General features: G+C 41.7%; 1 protein-coding gene across 2 annotated transcripts in view; it reads left to right on the top strand.

The window, feature by feature from the left end:
- Window positions 1–16,846, top strand: part of RALA (RAS like proto-oncogene A) — an 80,737-nt gene extending 63,891 nt beyond the window's left edge. For both annotated transcript variants that reach the window (XM_066272115.1, XM_066272114.1), the window contains 3 exons: window positions 1,956–2,164; window positions 9,131–9,305; window positions 16,665–16,846. In XM_066272115.1, the coding sequence (XP_066128212.1) occupies window positions 1,956–2,164; window positions 9,131–9,305; window positions 16,665–16,787 (507 nt within the window). In that variant the 3' untranslated portion in view covers window positions 16,788–16,846. The remainder of the gene's footprint in view (window positions 1–1,955; window positions 2,165–9,130; window positions 9,306–16,664) is intronic.
- Window positions 16,847–22,759: the final 5,913 nt, after the last annotated feature.

Below are 22,759 nucleotides of genomic sequence, written 5' to 3'. Positions count from 1 at the left end.
TTTGACTGTTATTACCCAGAAAATTAATATCCTCATAAAGGTAGTCTCTGGGTCAGTAAAGCCATTTGTGGAAGATGTCAGCTCCTGTACCCTTAATCGTTGTGAAAAAGAAAAACTGATAAATTTATCTTTTGATGTCACTCTGCTATTCAAACATAAAATACAATCATTGTCACAGTTTTTAATATCACCAGAAGAAGAATATTCATCTCTTAGTTACAAAGCTATTAAATTTTTAATCGTATTTTCTCCTACCTACTTGCGTGAGACCTTTTCAGCCCCATCACTAATGATAACCAAGCAGAGAAATCAAATGGAAGTCAATGCAGTGCTTCGTCTCGGAAACAGAACTGCAGCCTCGGGTCTCAAGCTCTTCTTGCAAAGAAGCAACAGCAGATTTCACTCTAGCTTTTCTTGAATTAAATGCCACTCTAGAAATTTCAGTTGTATTCTATTAAAAATACTTTTTTTACTATTTGGTTATTTTAGGGAATTTTTTTATAGTATTACAATGAAAAGGAAATGCACAAAATACTAATAATGGTTTTTATTTCTGCCTTAGTTGTCCCCAAGATAATTCTTTATTTTCACTAGTAGCCAAGTATAAAAAGGTTGAAAACCACTGTCCTGTAGTTTTTACAGTTTTAAATACACTGTGTTCATGTTTTTAAAATAAGGGTTTTTTTGTATTTTTTTGTTCTTTAATTTTTCTGAAGTGAGAAGTGGGGAGGCCGAGAGATAGATTCCTGTCAAGCCCACCAAGAGAGTGATGGGGCATTGCTCCCTTGCAACTGGACCCATTCTAATACCTGAGGCGGAGATTATGGAACCATCCTCAGCGCCTGGGCCAACTTTGCTCCATTGGAGCTTTGGCTGCAGGAGGGGGAGAGAGAAAGGAGAGGGAGAAGGGTAGAGAAGCAGATGGGTGTTTCTCCTGTGTGCCCTGGCCGGGAGTTGAACCCAGAAATTCCACTCACCTGGCTGATGCTCTACCACTGAGCCAGCCAGCCAGGGCTAAAATAATTATTATCTACCATGTACCAGGAGGGTTTGAACTTAACAGTGATTTGTTAAATAGGGTCCCTGCTCCCAAGGAGGATAGTAGGAGGATATATAGACATTGAGCAAATAAGTAAGGAAATATAAGAAACTGAGATATTTATAAGAACTAATAACCCCACAAAATTGTGTTCATACATACACTAACAATAATGTGCTGATCAAAATATCAAGGTGCTATTTATGAGGTCTAAAATAGAAGTGGGAATATAAAGTTGTATAATTGTACTATTTAAAAATATAAAATGAGGAGAACTCAAAATTTGAGATTTGGCCTTCTGCAGAGTAATGTAAACCACTTTGACTTAGTTCATTTTGGAGAAAGAAAAGATTTAATGGTACTTTCAGTGTTTACCTAAATATGGACTTACTTTCAAGTTATTTCCACAATTCTGGCATGAAAATTTATATTTAGAGTTACAAAGAAAGGGGTTCATACATATGTAAAAATATAGGCACGCTTCATTTGATTGTGTGTTACTTCAGTGCGCCTCACCGCTTTTACGTTTTTTACAAAATGAAGGCAAAATCCCTGCACCAGCAAGAAGATTGTGATTTGCTTTATTGTGGTGTTCTAGAACACAACCCACAGTATCTCCAAGGCATGCCTGGATCTGTAGAATGGTTTTTGCAGGTAATGTTCTAAGGGAGAAAGACAGCATACATTTCAAGTTGTAAGCAGCCTAGTTCAACCCTCACTTTTTGCAAATGAGGAAGCCACCAAGTTGTCTAAAATGTAAATTTAAATTATCATCATTTTTCCATTGGGGAAAACTGAATAAAGGATACAGAACCTCTCTGTACTATTTTGGCAACTTCATGTGAATCTATATGTCAAAATGAGAAGTTTTAAAAAATAAAGATTTTTAAATGGACATACTTTTCATCTTTTCTAGTTTGTGGAGGACTATGAGCCGACCAAAGCAGACAGCTATCGGAAAAAGGTAGTGCTGGATGGGGAGGAAGTGCAGATCGATATCTTGGATACAGCTGGGCAGGAGGACTATGCTGCAATCAGAGACAACTACTTCCGGAGCGGGGAAGGTTTCCTGTGTGTGTTCTCTATTACGGAAATGGAATCCTTTGCAGCTACAGCTGACTTCAGGTATGTCGGGGAGGAATGTTGCTCTGCCTAAGAGCTTCTTCCCCAGAAACAAGTAGACAACTACCTACCTGATAGTCTTTCACTCTGTGTCCAATTGTCTCTATTTCCTCTTTGCTTTCGGTATGTGGCTCTGCCCACTGTATACTTCTGCTCAGATGCTATCCCAGTGCTACTGGATTGGAGCTTGAGTTAGCCTAACTACCCAAAGTCTTTGTTTGCATTGTGGAACTATTTCTCTGTAGAGTGTAAGGTAAGGTACTACTGCCACAGTAGCTGACACTTGGATCACATAATGGTGCTCTGACCCAGATTTTAAGTCTTCTTTCGTTAGTCACTGGTTTTTCAGCACCTGTGTAGTACTCAGCCAGCACATTGCCTTTCTCCTCATAATGTAGATATTCTGACAGCATGAACTGGATTTTTTTTTTTTTTGGACAAAGTCAGAGAAAGAAAGAAAGAGAAGGACAGATAAGAACAGACAGAAAGGAAGAGAGATGAGAAGCATCAGTTCTTTGTTGTAGCTCCTTAGTTGTTCATTGATTGATTTCTCATATGTGCCTTGATGGGGGTGGGAGGTTACAGCAGAGCGAGTGACCCCTTGCCTAAGCCAGTGACCTTGGGCTCAAGCCAGTGACCTTGAGCTTCAAACCAGCGACCATTGGGCTCACGCCAGCAACATCTCGCTCAAGCTGGTGAACCTGCACTCAAACCAGATGAGCCCGTTCTCAAGCTGGCGACCTCAGGGTTTGGAACCTGGGTCCTTCACGTCCCAGTCCAACACACCATTTACTACGCCAGCGCCTGGTCAGGCTGACCTGAATTTTTTAATAGAAATAATACCATAGATGGGCACACTAGGTTGTGTTATACTATATCTTTTATATCTCACTTACTGTTTACTTAAAATCTGTCATCCATTTGGTTTAATGGGGGGGGTCTCTTTATACCTAAGAGATACGTGGCATGAGTGAGTTCCTGAGTAGTCTCCTAAGTAACTACATGCAAAACTAAATGTATCTTTAATTATATGTTTTTATTTTTGTGTTAAGTGCCTGCTTTGAAATGGGGGACATTAAAAAAAAAGCATGTATGTAAATATCCTGTTTTCAAGAGCCACAGAGTTTAGTTGAATTCAGCATGAAGCCAAGAGCAAGTTAGTGAGAAGTAGGAGACATGAACAGTAATCATTACAGGGGACCCAGGAGAGGAGAGAAGCCGGAGGCCTTCGTGAAGTAGGGGAGCCTGAAGCATAAGAAGGATTTCCACAGATGAGGGAAGAAACCTTGTGGTGGCTGAGTAAAAGACTAACCCGGGGCTAATACGAAGTATTTCTTGTTAGGTACACTTGAAAATCTCAAACACTTACAAGAATTCTAACAGAACCTTCTTTACAAAAGATCATTGAGAACCTTTTAAAATATGGACTTATTTGTAATGTTAAGTTTGTTGATTTATATAAGGACACAGATCTGCATGTGATAAAGTACAAAGGGTGGAAGATTTTAGTAAGTTGTGGTGCTGGGGGACAAGCTGAAAGTTACATAAATGTCAGCTTATTCATTCATTCAGCAAATACTTGAGTCCTACATCAATAGCAGGTCCTATTCCAGGTAATGAAATAAATTTTATCACCATAGTCACCAAAGTCAAAATGGCATTTCAAGGAAGTAAGGTATTTTTATGCCAGAGAAAGACTCGTGGGCTATTTATTGCTATTACAGTGAATCCAATGGGTTGTCCTTCCCATGAATAACAATGTCTTAAGGACTGACCAGTGATTATCAGAAGAGGATTTTTGAGTCTGTAAGCATTCCTGCTGTTTAGTGTTTCTGGTCCTCCCACCACCACCAGGACAATCCCACTGTTTCATCTCTGTATGCGATGCACTTTCCCCAGCTCCAGTAGCACACTTCCACACTCTTATACTGGGCTGGATTTATATGGGTTTTTCCCGACAAAGTAAAAATTCTTTTTTGTTTTTATTTTCTTCTTTTTCCAAGGGAGAGGAGGGGAGACTCCCGCATGCACCCCAAATGTGATTCACCCAGTGTCCCCCATCTGGGGCTGATGCTCTGCCCACCTGGGGCCCATGTTCATATCTGAGATATTTTTAGTGCCTCAGATGGAGGCTCCACAGAGCCATCCTCAGCACCCAGGGCTGATGTGCTCGAACCAATAGAGCCATAGCTGTGGGAGTGGGGAGAGAGACAGAGAGAAGGGAGAGGGGTGGAAAAGCAGATGGTTGCTTGTCCTGCGTGCTCTTAGCGGGAATCAAACCCAGGACATCCACACGCTGGGCTGACATTCTACCACTGAGCCAACCGGCCAGGGTCTAAAAATTCTTGAGAGCTGAACCCATTTCTAATCCATCTCAGTGTTTCTAGTACTTGTATTTGACTTAGTTGCTAGCATGTAACATATAATGCTTAGTAAACATTTTACAGAAATACTAGAAGACTCATTTGAAATTCTCACTTTCCATACGTCTAAAATGAAGAAGCTAGACCAGGGTGTTTAGGTACTTTCCTATTCTAAACTTCTTCAATAGCCTCTCTATTTAAAGGGGGCAGCATATTAAGCAAATATGTGTGCAAGTTCTAGACACAGCATTACCTTTCTGACATCCAGGAAAGTAGCCAAAACCAACTTACTAACTTTAAAGAATGTTGTCTTCTCACCTCAATCCAGGAGGTCCAAGTTTTTCATGGCCGTGTTTCTAATAGCATTAATAACACTGTAATTTTAATAATAGGTCTTCCTGAAGCACCTGACTCATAGTAGCTTAGTAGGTATTTATTAAGAAGTAAATTAATGATTTATATATAATATGACCAGAAGTTCTAGAGTGAGATATATATATATATTTGGTAAGTCAGTTATTAACATCTCAGGTTAGGCCTTTGGTCAGAGAAAACTGAGTAAGAAAGTAACATAAAATGTGTTATTACCAGCACTGGAAAAAGATTGTGATTAGCCAAAATCCACTCCACAAATCAGATATTTAATAGCAATAATGGTGATTATTGACATACTTTTTGCAAGAAGCTATGTGAGTGGCAGGAAACAGCACTCGATAGAATTGTACAGCTTAGCCTGTTGTCCAGATGTGGTGCTCCCTTGATATTTTTACTTCCTAAAAGGGTGTTTAAGGTAACTACAAATCTGTGATGATGGAGGTAACTATGTGTGGTCCATTGTTTATTCATATTAGAAAAACTAATAGTTCAGGTCCAAAGAATGTCCTTCCAGCACTAAGTCAGAGTGTCTGCTATTTCACCAGTAATCATGTGAATGCAGTCCTGGTAAAAATAACAGCACTACCTAACACAGCACTTGCCATGTCCCATATGCTGGTCTAAGCATTATTAAACCGAGATGAGGTCGACCCCACTGTATTTCATAGATTCTGAGAAACGCATATTTTGCATTTTTGTCATCTAAAATCAGGGTGGTGTCTCATAGTGTAACATCTTGTTATAACTGGCAGCAGTTTTTATTAGTGATGTAGAAAATAAATAGTGCTGGGCCCTGGCCGGTTGGCTCAGTGGTAGAGCGTCGCCTTGGCGTGCGGGGGACCCAGGTTCGATTCCCGGCCATGGCACATAGGAGAAGCGCCCATTTGCTTCTCCACCCCCCCCTCCTTCCTCTCTGTCTCTCTTCCCCTCCTGCAGCCAAGGCTCCATTGGAGCAAAGATGGCCCAGGCGCTGGGGATGGCTCCTTGGCCTCTGCTCCAGGCACTAGAGTGGCTCTGGTCCCAGCAGAGCGATGCCCCGGAGGGGCAGAGCATCACCCCCTGGTGGGCGTGCCTGGTGGATCCCGGTCGGGCGCATGCGGGAGTCTGTCTGACTGTCTCTCCCCGTTTCCAGCTTCAGAAAAATACAAAAAAAAGAAACAAAAAACGAAAATAAATAGTGCTGAAAGTTAGTGACTTATTAAATGTGATTTTTTAAAAGTATTATCCAAATTTATAAATGAGGAAACTGAAGCACAATAAAACTTCAGTGACTTGCCCCTGGTCGTGCCATTAGGAGTGGTGAAGCAGTTAAATCCGGGAGGTCTGTCTCTATAGTCTCGCTATTAACAACTTTGCAATTCTGGTTCTTGTTAAACGAATGGGAGCTCTTCTATAATACCACGTGCCATTCCATTTCATGTTGTTAAAGTGGAACATGGTGAGTTTTGTTGTTTTTTATTTATTGATTTTAGATAGAGAAAGGCGGTGGGTGGTGATAGGAGCGGGAAGCTTCAGCTCCATAGTTGAGTCTCATATGTGCCTTGACCAGGCAAGCCCAGGGTTTCAAACTGGCAACTTCAGTGTTCCATGTTGAACTTTTTTTTTTTTTTTTTGGACAGAGTCAGAGAGAGGGACAGATAAAGACAGACAGGAAGAGACAGAGGCGAGAAGCATCAAATTTTTTGTATTTTTCTGAAGTGAGAAGCGGGAGGCAGAGAGATAGACTCCCACATGCACCCGACCGGAATCCACCCAGCATGCTCACTAGGGGGTGATGCTGTGCCCTTCTGGGTCGTTACTCTGTTGCAACTGTAGCCATTCTAACTCCTGAGGCAGAGGCCACAGAGCCATCCTCAGTGCCCAGGACAACTTTACTCCAGTGAAGCCTTGGCTGTGGGAGGGGAAGAGAGAGATAGAGAGAGAAAGGAGGGGGAGAAGGATAGAGAAGCAGATGGTCGCTTCTTCTGTGTGCCCTGACCAGAAATCGAACCCAGGACATCCACACACCAGGCCAATGCTCTGCCACTGAGCATCAGTTCTTCATTGAGACACTTTAGTTGTTCATGGATTGCTTTCTCATATGTGCCTTGCTGGGGGGGTGGGGGGGTGGGGAGGAGGATAGAGTGAGTTACTCCTTGGCCAAGCCAGTGACTTTGGGCAGCAATCCAGCAACCTTTGGGCTCAAGCTAGTGACCATGGGGTAATGTCTATGATTCCACACTCAAGCCAGCAACCTCGGGGTTTCAAACCTGGGTCCTCCACATCCCAGTCCAGCACTCTAATCCACTGCACCACCACCTGGTCAAGCAAGGGATGAACTACCACATTTTAGGCTGAGTTCCTTTTTAAAATACAGCCCTTTTTCCTATTGTGTAGTTTTCTAATATATTGTATATTAAACATTTTTATGTAGGACATTGTTTTTAAACTATGTAATTAAAGTATTCCATGACATCATATTATAATATCACTAGTTACCTTATCAGTATTAATATTAGCCTGCAGTGGAAACTGCTAATTGAAAACATTTTCCAGAAAGGTAAAATTGTCTTTATGTGATGAACACTTTTCTTCCACTTTTCTTTCACCTCATCTTCTCCCACAGGTTTGCTCTGATGACTATAAATATAATAAAGAGGTTTTCCCTTGCCAGTTTGTAACTTTGCTATGCAGGGGAAATGACCTGTAATGTGAAGACCCTCACCAAAATTCCCACTGGACACCTTGGTGTTCATTCCATATCAGAGGTAGGGGTCTCTTGTGATGAGTAACTTGGGAACTAAATCTTCCTGAACAGGGTTTGTTCCCTAAGGTATTCCATTATGGGGAGGCCCCATAGTATCTAGTGTACAAGTGTGTGTGCTCTGGAGTTAGATTTCTTAGATTGAAATCCTAGTTCTACTCAACTGTGACTCTGAGCAAGTTAAATAATTTCTCTGTGCCTCATTTTCCTTATCTGTAGTAGGAATATAGTACTAGTACTAACTTTGTAGGTTTGAGGTGAGGATTAAATGAAATAATACATGTAAAGCACTTAAAACATTTACAGCAGCTGCTACGTTGTGAGCACTCGGTGAAATGTTAGCAGCAGTGGAGATGTTGGTGGTATTCAGTAGATACTGACTGAGAGGCACAAAATAGACTAATCTGAAAATAAGCCATGACAAAGATTCATTCTCAGTCTCAAACATCATGGTAAGATTCCTGCAGAATATGGTGTACCTTGCTGATCCGTTATCCTAACAATCTCCTTAATTTTCTCATTTACTCTAAAGTATTTGTTTGTATAGTTTCAGCATCTCTTAATTTCAAAGAAAAGGCATCGGATAGTAAACCTAATTCTTACAAATTTCTTTTGTTTGTTGATTTTACTAGAAAACATCTTTCTCCAGTGGATTAATAATAATCAGTAAGAACAGCGAACATTTATTTATTGAATACTTACTGTGTTCGGGCATAATTCTAAGCACTTTCTGTTTAACACTTACAATTGTTAAAGCAATTGTATGAAGAAGGTATTATTGTAGTCACATTTTACAAATGAGGAAACGGAGGCCAGAAGAGAGGACTTTGCTCAGAGTCACATGACTAGAAAGGGCAGAGCCATGATATCTTTAAAATTGGTGATACTTTCACAACATGAAACTTATCTCTAAATGCAAATTCTGTACTCAAGAATTGGCTTCCAGATATTTCCGACTATGTTGTGGGGTTTTAAAAATAGTTGGCCTTTTGATATGATGTAATACAAATAGCACTACCTCCAAAATCCCATGATCTCATTTTAATCATGAGAAAAACATCAACAGATCCCATTTGAGATATTTTTCTACAAATTACCTGACCAGCACACCCCAAAACTGTCTGGGTCATGAAAAATAAGAAGTCTGAGAACTGTCATAGCCAACTAGAATCTGAGGAGACAGGATGACTAAATGTCACGTGCCCTCAATGGGTTCTGGAAAGCATTTAGGGGCAAGTTGCATTTGATACTTTGATTTCATCTGCCATCCTGTCTTCCTTGGGGCCTTTTTCCTTCTTCAGTGAAGTGAATATGTAACTCAAATGATGGAGGGTAGAAGAAGGAAGAAGTGCTGCTCACTTCCTGCTGTGGGATAAATGAGCTGATTGTTATAGAAACAAATAAATGCCAAAGGCAGGTGGCATGTATTGAGTTACTTTAACATGTAGAGGTCATGTTAATGTTTCTTTCTCATTTTCTCTTATCCAGGGAGCAGATTTTAAGAGTAAAAGAAGATGAGAATGTTCCGTTTCTGCTGGTTGGTAACAAATCAGATTTAGAAGATAAAAGGCAGGTTTCTGTAGAAGAGGCGAAAAGCAGAGCTGATCAGTGGAATGTTAACTATGTGGAAACATCTGCTAAAACACGCGCTAATGTTGACAAGGTAAAGGCGGCTTGCCTTGCTGCTCCATGTGCAAAATAGGTTAATTTGCTGTAACTTGGCTCCATTTTGCTGAGATTCTTTAATATGTGTTGATTTTCATTAGCCCGGAATGCTTAAGTGCAATGTTAGGGATTTCTTTTATTTTTTATTTATTTATTTATTTATTTTGTATTTTTCTGAAGCTGGAAACGGGGAGAGACAGTCAGACAGACTCCCGCATGCGCCCGACCGGGATCCACCCGGCACGCCCACCAGGGGTGACGCTCTACCCACCAGGGGGCGATGCTCTGCCCCTCCGGGGCGTCGCTCTGCCACGACCAGAGCCCCTCTAGCGCCTGGGGCAGAGGCCAAGGAGCCATCCCCAGCACCCGAGCCATCTTTGCTCCAATGGAGCCTTGGCTGCGGGAGGGGAAGAGAGAGACAGAGAGGAAGGGGGGGGGGGTGGAGAAGCAAATGGGCACCTCTCCTATGTGCCCTGGCTGGGAATCGAACCCGCGTCCCCCACACACCAGGCCGACGCTCTACCGCTGAGCCAACCAGCCAGGGCCTGTTAGGGATTTCTTACTTCACCTTGTCCCTTGGTTTCTCATGTCCATTACAGCCTGAGACACTGCAGCCATATGTACTCTGTTTTTTAGCAGTATGATTTCTTACCTGAATTCCTGCTTTTTCTCCCCCTCTTGATTGGCTGGGTGATTTAGAAGGAATTGTGTGAGTCTTCAGAGCTGACACCTGCCTGGCCCCATTTAAATTCTCAAAAGTGAAGGTGGCTCCCAAGATGAAGGAGCCTGAGATGAGAGGGTTTGTCATCTCTGATGTACAGCTCCACTCCCCACCCTCAACCTCTGTTCTTTCCTGTGTGGAAAAGGAAGCCGTCTACCCTCTTTCCTTATGCCCCCTGTGTTCAGACCGGCCTTTCCTAGAGACCAGGCAAGGGACACCTTCCCTTTTCTAGGAGCCTGCTCAGATGGCTTCACGCTGTTGCTGGATGTGCTCTTGAGTGTTTAGGAGAGCTGCGTGTGGGGGTAAGAGAGTGCAAGTGCCGAGAGCCCTCCAGAGGGGCCTCTGTCAGCCCCCAGCCATCTAGGCCCCACCAGGTGCCTACATACTCCTGGGTCTCCCCCGAGACTCACCTGGGCTGGGTGGGGAAGCACACTGAGGGACAGCACTGCTCTAGGTGGCCTCAGATTTTAGTGAGCTCACCTGTTAGTACTTGCTGGGTGCATAACCCTGGTCCAGAAATCAGTAGTTTAAAAATATGAGCAATTCAAGCTCTGGCATGATAGTTCAGTTGGTTAGAGCATCATCCCAAAGGGCAGGGGATGATGATCCCCAGTCATGGCACTTATAGGAACAGATGTTCTTATCTCTCTCCTGCTTTCTCCCTTCCTCTTTCTAAAATCAATAAAATAAACATTTTAAAAATATATGAGCAATTCTACCGCGGCATGGTGGCTAAGCTGGTTAGAGCTTCATCCCCAATATGCCATGGTTGCAGATTTGATCCCTGGTCAGGGCACGTACAAGAATCAACCAATGAATGCATAAATAAGTGGTACAACAATCAATGTTTCTCTCTCCCCCTCCTTTCTCTCTAAAATCAATCAATCAATGAATAAGTTTTTAAAACATTAGAAATTGGCCTGATATGTGGTGGTGCAGTGGATAAAGCATCAACCTGGAATGCTAAAGTCGCCTGTTTGAAACCCTGGGCTTGCCTGGTCAAAGCACATATGGGAGTTGATGCTTCCTGCTCCTCCCCTTCTTCTCTCTCTCTCTCTCTCTCTCTCTCTCTCTCTCCCCCCCCCTCTTCTCTCTCTAAAATGAATAAATAAAAAATCTTAAAAAAAAAATTAGAGATTCTGGCCCTGGCCAGTGGGGCTCAGTGGATAGAGTGTCGCCCCAGCATATGGATATCTCAGATTTGATTTTCTGTCAGGGCACATAAGAGAAATGACCATCTGCTCCTTTACCCCTCCCTCTTCCCATCCCACAGCCAGTGGCTAATTGGTTCAAGCATTGGCCCCAGGTGTTGAGGATAGTTCAGTTGGTCCAAATCTGTCAACCTCAGGTGCTAAAATTAGCTCAGTTGATCAAGCATTGGCCCAAGATGGGGGTTGCATGGTGGATCTTTGTCGGGGCACATGCAGGGGAGTCTGTCTCACTATCTCCCCTTTTAAAATAAAGATATATATATATATATATATATATACACATATATATATATGTATATATATATGATTTTTTTGTTCATTTACTGTAGTCTTAAGATAGAGTTATTACTGTCTTAAGCTGATTAAAGTTTTAGTCACATGATCAGATTTCTATAGGAACAATGTATTTTTACAAAATGAATGGAGAGGCAAACTAACTGTGCAAGCTATGAAACTGTCCTCCTAACAATCCTTGAAGTGTTCCTTTGACCCAGAATCAAACCTACACTATGATGTATCAGGATGATGCTCTAATCAACTGAGCCACCCAGCCATTTACTGCCATCAGAGGCTCTTGAAAAGCGTGGTGGTGTGCATTATCAGAGCTCTTACAGGACAGTAACAAATAAACCAACAACCCAAGTAAAAATGTTCAAAACCATTAAGTGGCACTTCACAAAAAAGAAATGCAAATTACTTTTAAACTTGGAAAGAGGTTTGCTTAGTCTCTATTATGAAAAGGGAAGTACAGTTTTAAAATACAATATTTTTTGACCTGTGGTGGCACAGTGGATAAGGCATCAACCTGGAACTCTGAGGTTGCTGGTTCAAAATTCCGGGCTTGTCCGGTCAAGGCACGTACAAGAAGCAGCTTTGAGTTGGTGCTTCCCGTTCCTCTTCTTTTTCTCTCTTCTCTCTAATATCAATAAATAAAATCTTTAAAAATAATAATTAATTAAATGAAATATGACATTTTTTTACCTGTCACATTACAAAACAGTAAGTTGATTATATACTGTTGGACAAGAGTATAGAAAAACAGTAACTCAAGTTTGTAGAAGGGCAATTTGGCTATCTATCAAAATTATGACCCTAATCATTTGAGTTCTAAAAATTTATTATACAGAAAATATGCATTCACACATAAATGTATGTTCTGTGGTCGTCATTGAAGCATTATTTTTAGAAGCAAAAGACAAAATATCTAATATCCTATAGGGGACTGATTTAAATTATGGTGTGCCCTTATAATGAGGTACTACACAACCAGTAAAGAGAAATGAAGGTCGGCCTACAAGTGCTGATATAGAACAATCTTCAACCATAGAGAAATGAAAAAAGCAAAGTGCAGAATAGAGTCTGTAGTATGTTCCCATCTGTGGTTTTAAACACACTCTCAGACATACGCGCGCGCACACACACGTATGTATGTATTTTTTTTTTTTTTTTGTATTTTTCTGAAGCTGGAAACGGGGAGAGACAGACAGACTCCCACATGCGCCCGACCGGGATCCACCTGGCACACCCACCGGGGGGATGCTCTGCCCACCAGGGGGCGATGCTCTGCCCCTCCAGGGCGTCGCTCTGTTGCAACCAGAGCCACTCCAGCGCCTGGGGCAGAGGCCAAGGAGCCATCCCCAGCGCCCGGGCCGTCTTTGCTCCAATGGAGCCTCGGCTGCGGGAGGGGAAGAGAGAGACAGAGAGGAAGGAGAGGGGGAGGGATGGAGAAGCAGATGGCTGCTTCTCCTGTGTGCCCTGGCCGGGAATCGAACCTGGGACTCCCGCACGCCAGGCCAACGCTCTACCACTGAGCCAACTGGCCAGGGCATACACGTATGTATTTCATCAGTACATCAGCAGGATATGTAAGAATCCAGTGCCTGTGGTTGCCAGAGAGGTACCAAAATCTGTGCTGTTCTTCACTGTAAATACCCTGTTGGACGTCTGTGTTTGGATTACTTTTGCTATATGCATGTATTACTTTTCAAAAAGTAAAGGTGTAAGACTTTTTACTTAGGCTGTATAACAAAATATACTTCGAAATTTTAAAAGGTCAAACAACCAGGTATTATGCTTATAGAATCTGTGGGCCACAAAAGAAGACAGGATATGTGGAGATGGCTTGTACCTGCTGCAGAGTGTCTAGTGCCCCGGCTGAAAAGCTTGAAGTCTGGAGACTGGAAACATCTAAACTTTGATTTTAAAGCATTTAAACTTTTGTTCACTCATGTGTGGTGTAGCTGGTTGGTGCTGGCTGCTGCCCTGGGATTCCTCAGGCCACTCCATGTGACTTTTCCTTGTGTGCTAGGTTAGGCTTTCTCAGCTGCAGGGTAGCAGTGTCACAGTGAATAAGAGCCAAGCAGAAAACAAGTTGCCTTTTATGATCTAGCCTTATTTCTACCTCATTCCATCGAAAGAGGTAGTCGCAAAGGCCAACCCAGGTTCAGGAGGAAGGGGAATAGACTCCATCCCTTGACAGAGAGTAGCGGGTTTCTGGAAAACCTTGTAAGAAGTATTGTTGTGGCCAGTTTTGGGAAATACAATCTGCAGTCAATTGTCACCTCTCCAAAGGAGAATTACATTAAATCAGGCTACTTATAAACTGAGGTACAAATTCATACTGAAAACTATAATCTTATGTACTGCTACAATCTGAAGAGTGTCTACCAGATAAAGTACTTCAGTGGCTAATTTAAAAGTAACTTGCAGCTCCTATTTAGTTTCTAGAATTAGAGTTGTTGTGTTTTGTTCTTTTTTTCCTGAGGAAATGGTGTAATAGTTAAAAGACCTAGTTTTCATTAACACTTAAAGAACCTGGCACTGTGGTGAGTGCTGACCTTCTCATCTTTAATATTGTGATTAAAGAGAGGTTATAACCTGACCGGTGGTGGCACAATGGACAGAGCCTCAACCTGGCACACTGAGGACCTAGGTTTGAAACCCCAAGGTCGCTGGCCTGAGCACAGGCTCACTAGCTTGAGTGCAAGGTCTCCAGCTTGTGCATGGGATCATAGACATGACCCCATGGTCACTGGCTCAGCTGGAGCACCCTGGTCAAAGCATGTTTGTGAAAACAATCAATGAACAGCTAAAGTGACAACTGCAAGTTGATGCTTCGCATCTCTCTCCCCTCCTGTTTCTCTGTCTGTATCTCTGTTTCTCTCTCTCTTGCTCGCTTGCTTATTAAAAAACAGACAAAAACATGATATCTCCTCAAATGACACAAGCGTTTGGGCTAGAGCAAAGCCAAGGAAGAAATGCAGTCCCTTTAAAGAGAGGTTACCTGCCTGACTAATGCCCACAGGTCTGGGAGTGTCCAATTCCTGTACCCACGTTCTTTCCTCACTACTTGACTCAAAACAGTGATTGCCCATATTGTACCGCGTGGGCTACTAGAAGCCTGATGCAGATTTTCTAGGGTAGCAATTTTCTAGGGAGACAATCTTCTATTGTCTCCTTCTCTTAAATGGGAAAGTGTCATAGTTTGTCACGGGAGATCAATATTAGCTGCCAACAAGATGCCTATCCTCATCGAGATTCCAGATTAGACCTTTGGTTAGACCAGGGATCCCCAAACTTTTTACACAGGGGGCCAGTTCACTGTCCCTCAGACCGTTGGAGGGCCGGACTATGAAAAAACTATGAACAAATCCCTCTGCACACTACACATATCTTATTTTAAAGTAAAAAAACAAAATGGGAACGAATACAATATTTAAAATAGAGAACAAGTAAATTTAAATCAAACTGACCAGTATTTCAATGGGAACTATGCTCCTCTCACTGACCACCAATGAAAGAGGTGCCCCTTCCGGGTGTGCGGCAGGGGCCGGATAAATGGCCTCAGGGGGCCATAGTTTGGGGACCCCTGGGTTAGACACTTCATAGAGGCAGATTTTTATTTTTATATTTTATTTTATTGAGAAACATCAATGTGTTGCTCCACTTATTTATGCATTCATTGGTTGATTCTTGTGTGTGCCCTGACCAGAGTGTGAACCCACATTGTTGGTGTATCGGAACAATCTCTAACCACCTGAGCTACTGGGCCAGGGTAGGCAAAGAGACAGATTTTAAATCCGCCCTGTGAAAAAGCTTCGTGATCATCAGAGTTATTGAACTAGAGCTTAGCCTGCCTCAGAAGTCTTATATTTGGCCCTGGCGGTTGGCTCAGTGGTAGAGCGTCGGCCTGGTGTGCGGGGGACCCGGGTTCGATTCCCGGCCAGGGCACACAGGAGAAGCGCCCATTTGCTTCTCCACCACCCCCCTCCTTCCTCTCTGTCTCTCTCTTCCCCTCCCACAGCCAAGGCTCCATTGGAGCAAAGATGGCCCGGGCGCTGGGGATGGCTCCTTGGCCTCTGCCCCAGGCGCTAGAGTGGCTCTGGTCTCGGCAAAGCGACTCTCCGGAGGGGCAGAGCATCGCCCCCTGGTGGGCAGAGTGTCGCCCCTGGTGGGCATGCGGGAATCTGTCTGACTGTCTCTCCCCGTTTCCAGCTTCAGAAAAATACCAAAAAAAAAAAAAAAAAAAAAGTCTTATATTTGTCACAGAGGAATCACCCAGAAGTTAGAGGACATCTGACAAGCCTGCTTGTGTTCTCATTGGGTGTGCGGTTCATCTGATGTCCTTGTTCGTACCCTTCTAGCTGGATGCTCTGGCTTTTTAATATTTTATTTTGATTTTTTGTTATTGTACATGAACACATGCTTATTTTGTAAAGATAAGTTTATAATGTGGAGGGAGAAGTACAAGGCGGAAAAGTGAGTCACTCTTCTCCCAAACTCCACTCCCCTCTCTTCCCTGTAGGTAACCACTGCTAACGTGCGTTTTTCCAGGTGTTTATGTACACTGTAAGTGGGTATACAGAATCTAAAGAGAAAGTTTGTGTTAGCTTGTATTTCCCCTGTATAAATAGGACTTTTACAGGGTATAGTATATTAATAGTGTGTTAACTCTCTGTATAGTGTGTCTGTGTATGCAGATATAGAGACAATTACTATGCTTTCCTTTTTAAATTGTACAAGTATGTCTTGTGTTTCTCTCCCTGTCATTGCATATAAATGTACCACATTCTTTTTAAAATCTGCAAAGTGTTCCATAAGGCTTTTTCATAATTTAGATGTCATCCATTGAGTTTATCTTTGGTGCTATCATCACTTGTAGAGTTTTTTAATCTTTGTTTTAAAAATTGAGGTGAAAAGTTCAAGTTATATGAACATTTTTACCAAAAAGTATAATTCAGAAAATTTTCTGATTTTCCCAGTGTACTTAGAGAAGTAGACTTTCGTCTGTGCTTTCACCCCTGTATTCCCCCAGCCAGAGCTCTGGGTGTGTGTTCTGACATTGTGGCCAGGGTCACTGCTCTGACACCAAACAGTACCACTCGTATTGTCTGTTTGCTTTATCTACCCTCTTTCTTCTTTCTAGGTATTTTTTGATTTAATGAGGGAAATTCGAGCCAGGAAGATGGAAGATAGCAAAGAAAAAAATGGAAAAAAGAAGAGGAAAAGTTTAGCCAAGAGAATCAGAGAAAGATGCTGCATTTTATAATCAAAGCCCAAACTCCTTTCTTATCCTGACCGTACTAATAAATATAATTTATAAGCATTGCCGTTGAAGGCCCAATTGACTGAAATTACTTTAACATTTGGGAAATTGTTATGTATCACTAAAAGCATGAATTGGAACTGCATTGAGAGTAGATTCACTTTAAAAAGAAATTAATGTGGCTTCACCAAGAAGCAAAGTTCAGCTTATTTCATAATTGCCTACATTATCACGGTCCTGAATGTAATGTATGAGTTTGTGTTTTGAGGGCAGTCTTCCTTAAACTGTTACAGGGGTACTCTGAGGGGGGGATAAGAGGAAAGGCTATTTTATATCGGTTTAAAATGTCTTGGTCTTCTACTGCCTTGAAAATGACAATTGTGAACATGATAGTTAAACTATACCACTTTTTTAACCATTATTATGCAAAATGTAGAAGAAAAGTTATTGGCATGATTGTTGCATATAGTTAAATTGAGAGTACTTTATCTGTGAACCTGCATTAATTACCTGGTGATTAACTCAGAAAAGTGGTGTAAACTTGCACATGGAAATTTTTGAATATGCCTTAATTTAGAAACTAAAAAATACCCAGTTACATCATTCTGGGTGTGTCTTCACTTGGCACTGTGGGCCCACTGCCCATGTGTCCTGGTGAGAGAATGTATGCCTCATGGAGTACAGCTTCTGTATAGAAGATTCTTGAGAAATAACTGTCTGCTAGGAGGCTGTCCACATTTAAAATGTGTGCCATACTCTGGTTCTTCCAAGTAAGGTTCCAGAGGTCTTGATTGCTTTTAATTAACTGCACAGTTTAAAGTGACAGGCCAGCATATACTTGTAGGATAAATTTAGACTATGAGGATTCAACATCAGTTATGTTTTAGTGAACCCTCTTTTTCTTTAAGATGCTGGTCCCTGGAAACCCCTTTCTGCAAGTTGTAAGCATGTGTTAAGTTTTTGATATCTTTTGAGCAGGCACAGGAAAGCATCAAGAGTGCTAATGCATTTTGCACTAGAGCACTGGGAAAATACTCGTGCTTGCCACCTGTTCATTTTAAATTTGTACTCATAAGATAACAGTTTGGCTATATGGAAGTTATTAGGAGTATTTGTAGTATGTTTGTGTTCATGATGAAGAACGCTGTAGCTCCATTTTCCTACAGTTGACGTCAAGCAATCAAACCTGAGTGTAGTGCAGAAAACATGCTCAGTGCACACAGACCAAACGTGAGCCTCTGTCACTGCTGTGCGGTGCGCCCACGGAAAGACTTGTAGCATGTGACTGGGGAGCATAATTTCAGTGGGAAACCTCCCACTGCCAGTTTTCTTTTTGTCTTCGGAATGGAGCTAAGACAGTTGATTCACAGAGTCTTTTTCCTTCTTTTTGTTCAGTCCTAATTTCAGTAAGTCAAAGATGTGTTCAGGCATTCCAGGTAACAGAAGTGTACGCAAAGGAAACTAACGTGGGCTTTTTAGAAACTTATCTGTTTAGATATTCCACCTGGCTTGTCATGTTAAATATCTGTCCAGAAAGGGTTTGAGATGTACCTCTTCTATTTCATACTTTTCAGGGGCTGTGCCACGAGCAGAACTACAGTACCACGTGACACCAGCCCTGTGGCCAGCCTCACCGTGTGTACTCACTGCGCCTGGTTAGTCAGGGGGCCTACCCACTAATGTGTGACTTTGCTTTGAGACCTTTCCTCTCTTGGGTACTGAGGTGCTATGAAGCCAACTGACAAAGACACATCACATGTCTTAGGCTGATGCCACTACCCAATTGCTTTATTTGCAATTTGAGCCATTTAAAGACCAATAAACTTCATTTTTTAAAAATGTTTGTGGTGTTACTTGATGTTTACAATATAACATGTAAAATTCAGATTTATCAACCTGGGTAGCTTTACCAGAGATTAAAAACAGCTAAATCTCTCAGTGTAGGGACTTCTGTGTAGCAGCAGATTTCTTAAGTAATAGTATTATTACAGCACAGGTGTGGTCAGGGCTAGGAAATGGGAGAATACCACATAGAAGATACTCTCGTGCTGGTATGAGTACTTTCAGGACACTGCTAAACTCAGTGAGCAGGCTGATGGTTTTATATTCATTCCATGAACAGAAGGATCCCGAGACTCATCTCAATACAGTAGGAGTAGCCACCCTGTTTCCATTTCAGCCAGGTTTAGGCTGTTTTCACATTGGGGGTCTAGTGAGAAATAGTGACTTCTTACCTGTCACATAGCCTATGGGTTAGAAAAGATTGGCCCACTATTGAGTACAGCCTTTCAAAATTCGGTTCATTTTAGTATATCTCGAGCTAGGCAGTGCCAGAATGAGCATGTAACTTACAGTTGGCATCATTTTTAACCTCACTGTGTTAGCCCTGAAAGGATGTGATATTAAATGTTTACCAAAGGTTAGTTGAACTTCTCTCAAACAAATCAAAATGTTATGTCTCAAAATTTTGTGACAAGGATATAAAAAATTTAACAACCTTATCACTACCTTAAAAGTAAAACTATCAGAACTTTTACCAAAAGTTTAAAGTTTTCAAAGTAATACTTTTTATTTAATCCAGTATTAGAAATCTTTTAGCAGATTACTGTGAAGTCAGGAGTGGCAGGTGGGTCTTCAGTCGTGCTGTTTCAATACAGTTCTGTGGACTGCCTCCTGTGGGCACTGTTGGGAGCCCAGCAGGTCCAGTCAAGTGAAGGACACAGGGGCCAGGGGCCCTGCACAGGAGAGGAAATGAAGATGAGAGGTTAGGTTGGGTTCCTGCTCCAGGCTAGGCAGGAATCTTTGGATTGTCAGACCTAATGGCCGCAAGCGCACAGCACAGCCAATATCAAGATACTGTATTTATCTATATTTAATATTACCCCCCATTTTGCAGATGGAGACAAGTGGAGAGCAGTTGAGTAACTTGCCCAGAGCCACAAAGCTAGTCATTGTGAATTGGACTTGGGAGCAAAGCTGTCTGGCCCCCAGTCCATGCTCTTCATCTGCACAGTGAAGGGAAGCAGAGTGAAGGCTGGAATTAGATGTTCAGTAGCCTGTGCTAAGGTGAGAAATGCCCAAGTGTTCCCCAAGACTGGCCAGTTAGTAATTGTCTTCAGAAAGCCTGCAGAAGTTGCTGTGAACGGAATAGAGGCCTCTTGTGCTTACAGCCCTGTTGGTCATAGATCCAGTGCTGGGAGGGAGATGTGCAGAACACTGACATGGAGTTGGGCCTTATAGTGCTTTCTCCATGACATCTGTGACAGAAACATTCATCTCATGCTTTCATAACTGCAAAATAATTTCCTATCCCATTCCTTTGCTCTAGCAGCCTTCCATTCACTATGGTCACCTGTAGTCTCAATCTTTACAGAAACTATTTCTGGGGATCGAGACAGGTGGGCTAGCATTTAACATCTGAGGCGATGACACCAGTAACTTCATGGTTAATGTAATAGAAGGACATGGTTGCTTTTATCAAAAGCCCCAAAGAAGACAAACAGCTGAAGTATGTAGGTGCTTCCAAGCACCTAGCAGTTAGAAGATGATCTGTCAACCTGGGATGCTGAGGACCCTGGTTTGAAACCCTGAGTTTGCCGGTTTGATCATAGGATCATTCACATGACCCCATGGTCACTGGCTTGAGCCCAAAGGTCACTAGCTTGAACCCAAGGTCTCTGGCTTGAGCAAGAGGTCACTGACTTGGCTGTAACCCCCCAGTCAAAGCACATATGAGAAAGCAATCGATGAACAATTAAGGTACCACAACAAAGAATTTATGCTTCTCATCCCTCTCCCATCCTGTCTGTCCCTGTCTGGGTCTCTCTGTGTCTGTCTCTCTTGCACACTAAAAAAAAAAAAAAAAGGAAAGGTAGAGGGTTTGAAAGGGCCAAGAATTTTAGAGTCAAGGCTGTTTATTTGGAAGGGAAAGGAACAGGCACGAGAGCTAACTTGTCCTGGGCCCCTTCTGACAGGGAATGCCTTGTGGAAGCAAGCAATTCCAGGGTGCAACCCTGAGCTAAATCACTGCCTACTTGTTTGTGTGCTGATTTTATAGCATGTGCCAGAGCGCTCCCAGACACTCATAGCAGCAGCTATGTTTACTGGACAAAGACTTGATATTTGTGGGCCCTGCTGGACGGTATGTTCAGTGTGGTAGCTAGTGTCTGCTTTTACTCACCATGTCCCCTGGGGAGCACAGGGCCTGGTACACAATGCTCAACAAGTATTGGCTTGAACAGGGTTGATGCAGAGATGGAGATGGGTTCTGTGAACAGTGTGAAAACAACAGAGGCAGTGCTACCAAGGTGTGAAAAAGTCCTGTGAGATTAAAAAGTGGGGAGTCACTAAGTCACTTGACATTCATGGAGCAGTGTTACCTATTTACTTTTTCCTATGAAAAAATTTCATTATTTTTAAGAGAGAGAATAGTATAATAGACCACCCCCCCAATGTACCTTTTATCCAGTTTCAATATATATCAACATTTTGCCAATCATTTTCATCTTTTGCCCCAACTACATATTTTTCTAGGGCATTTTAAAGTAACCCCAAGAAATCATATCACTTTACCCATAAATACTTCTGCGTTTTTTGTTTGTTTCTGTCTGAATATTTTCAATACCTGCTATTGTATCATTTGCCTTATAAATACTTCAGTATGCACTTTCAATAGGTCAAGATGATTTTTGTTCATAAACATATCACACCTAACAAATTAATAATTTAATGTCTTCTAATACCCAATCTACATTCACATTTCTGATGTTTTCTCAAAGAAAAATTCTTTATAATTGGTCTGAGTCAAAATCCAAATATAGCCCACACATATTTTATTATGTGTTTACATGTTTAAGTTTTCCATAAATTTTTGTGTTAGAATAATTTTAGATTTACACAAAAGTTGCAAAGATTATACAAAGAGTTCCTGCATATTTTTCTCCCAGTTACTACTTACTATATGTTAACATAATCAGGGTACACTTGTCACAACGTTGATACTATACAATTAGGCAAACTACCAACTTTATTAGATGTCACCAAGTTTTTCCAAAAACATTTTCTGTTTCACAGTCCAGTCCAGAATCTGCATTGCACTTGTCCTATCTCCCCAAGATCCTCTGGTCAGTGACCATTCCTAATGAAGATGAACTTAATGAAGCATGTGACCTGTGACATAGAAGATAGTAGATGTGTGTTCTGCCCACCTTACCCTCACCAGCAACATGTCTAAGTCCCACTCCTGGTCAAAGCCTACTTCAGGCATCCCTCCTCTTTGCAGTTGGTAGCAATTGGGATACAAAACAGTGGGTCTTAAATTCCAAAGATATGTGGTTGTTGGCCAACATGTGGGAAAACACACATCTTGATTTAGTAGATCTATTAAAATATAAAAAGCACATACCTTACTACACAAAATATTTTCTGTATCTCTAAAGCAACAATTAATTACACAGGTTTCCAGAGTCATGTACAGCATGGTTCATCATAGCATTGTTTACTAGAACATTAGAAACTACCTAAATGTCTAGGAACATAAGAGGAATGGCTAAAAAAACAAATATCATAGTCATATAATGCAGTACTTACTATATAGCAGTTTAAAGGAACAGACTACCCAGCAAAAAAAAAAAAGTTGGAATATTTTCATTTGTGATAACATGGATGGATCTTGAAAGTATCATGCTATGTGAAATAAGTTAGATGGAAAAGCACAAGAGCTGTATGATTTTTTTCATGGAATATAAACCAAAAAACAGACAAAAACTCATAGATACAAATAACAATGGTAGTTAACAGAGAGGTGGGGTGTGGAGGAGGATGAAGAGAGTTAAAAGGGTCAAAAATGGTGACAGAGAAGAGAATTTGGATGGTGAGCCCACAATAAAGTATATATATGTCAAAATGTTGTAAACCTAAAACTTATATAATGTCATGAATCAATGTTAAACCAATAAATTAAAAAAAAATTTTTT

The sequence above is a fragment of the Saccopteryx bilineata genome, chromosome 4, assembly GCF_036850765.1.
Source record: "Saccopteryx bilineata isolate mSacBil1 chromosome 4, mSacBil1_pri_phased_curated, whole genome shotgun sequence".
Lineage (NCBI taxonomy): Eukaryota > Metazoa > Chordata > Mammalia > Chiroptera > Emballonuridae > Saccopteryx > Saccopteryx bilineata.
Note: the sequence above shows the minus strand (reverse complement) of the source record. Positions and strands in the feature narration are given on the sequence as shown.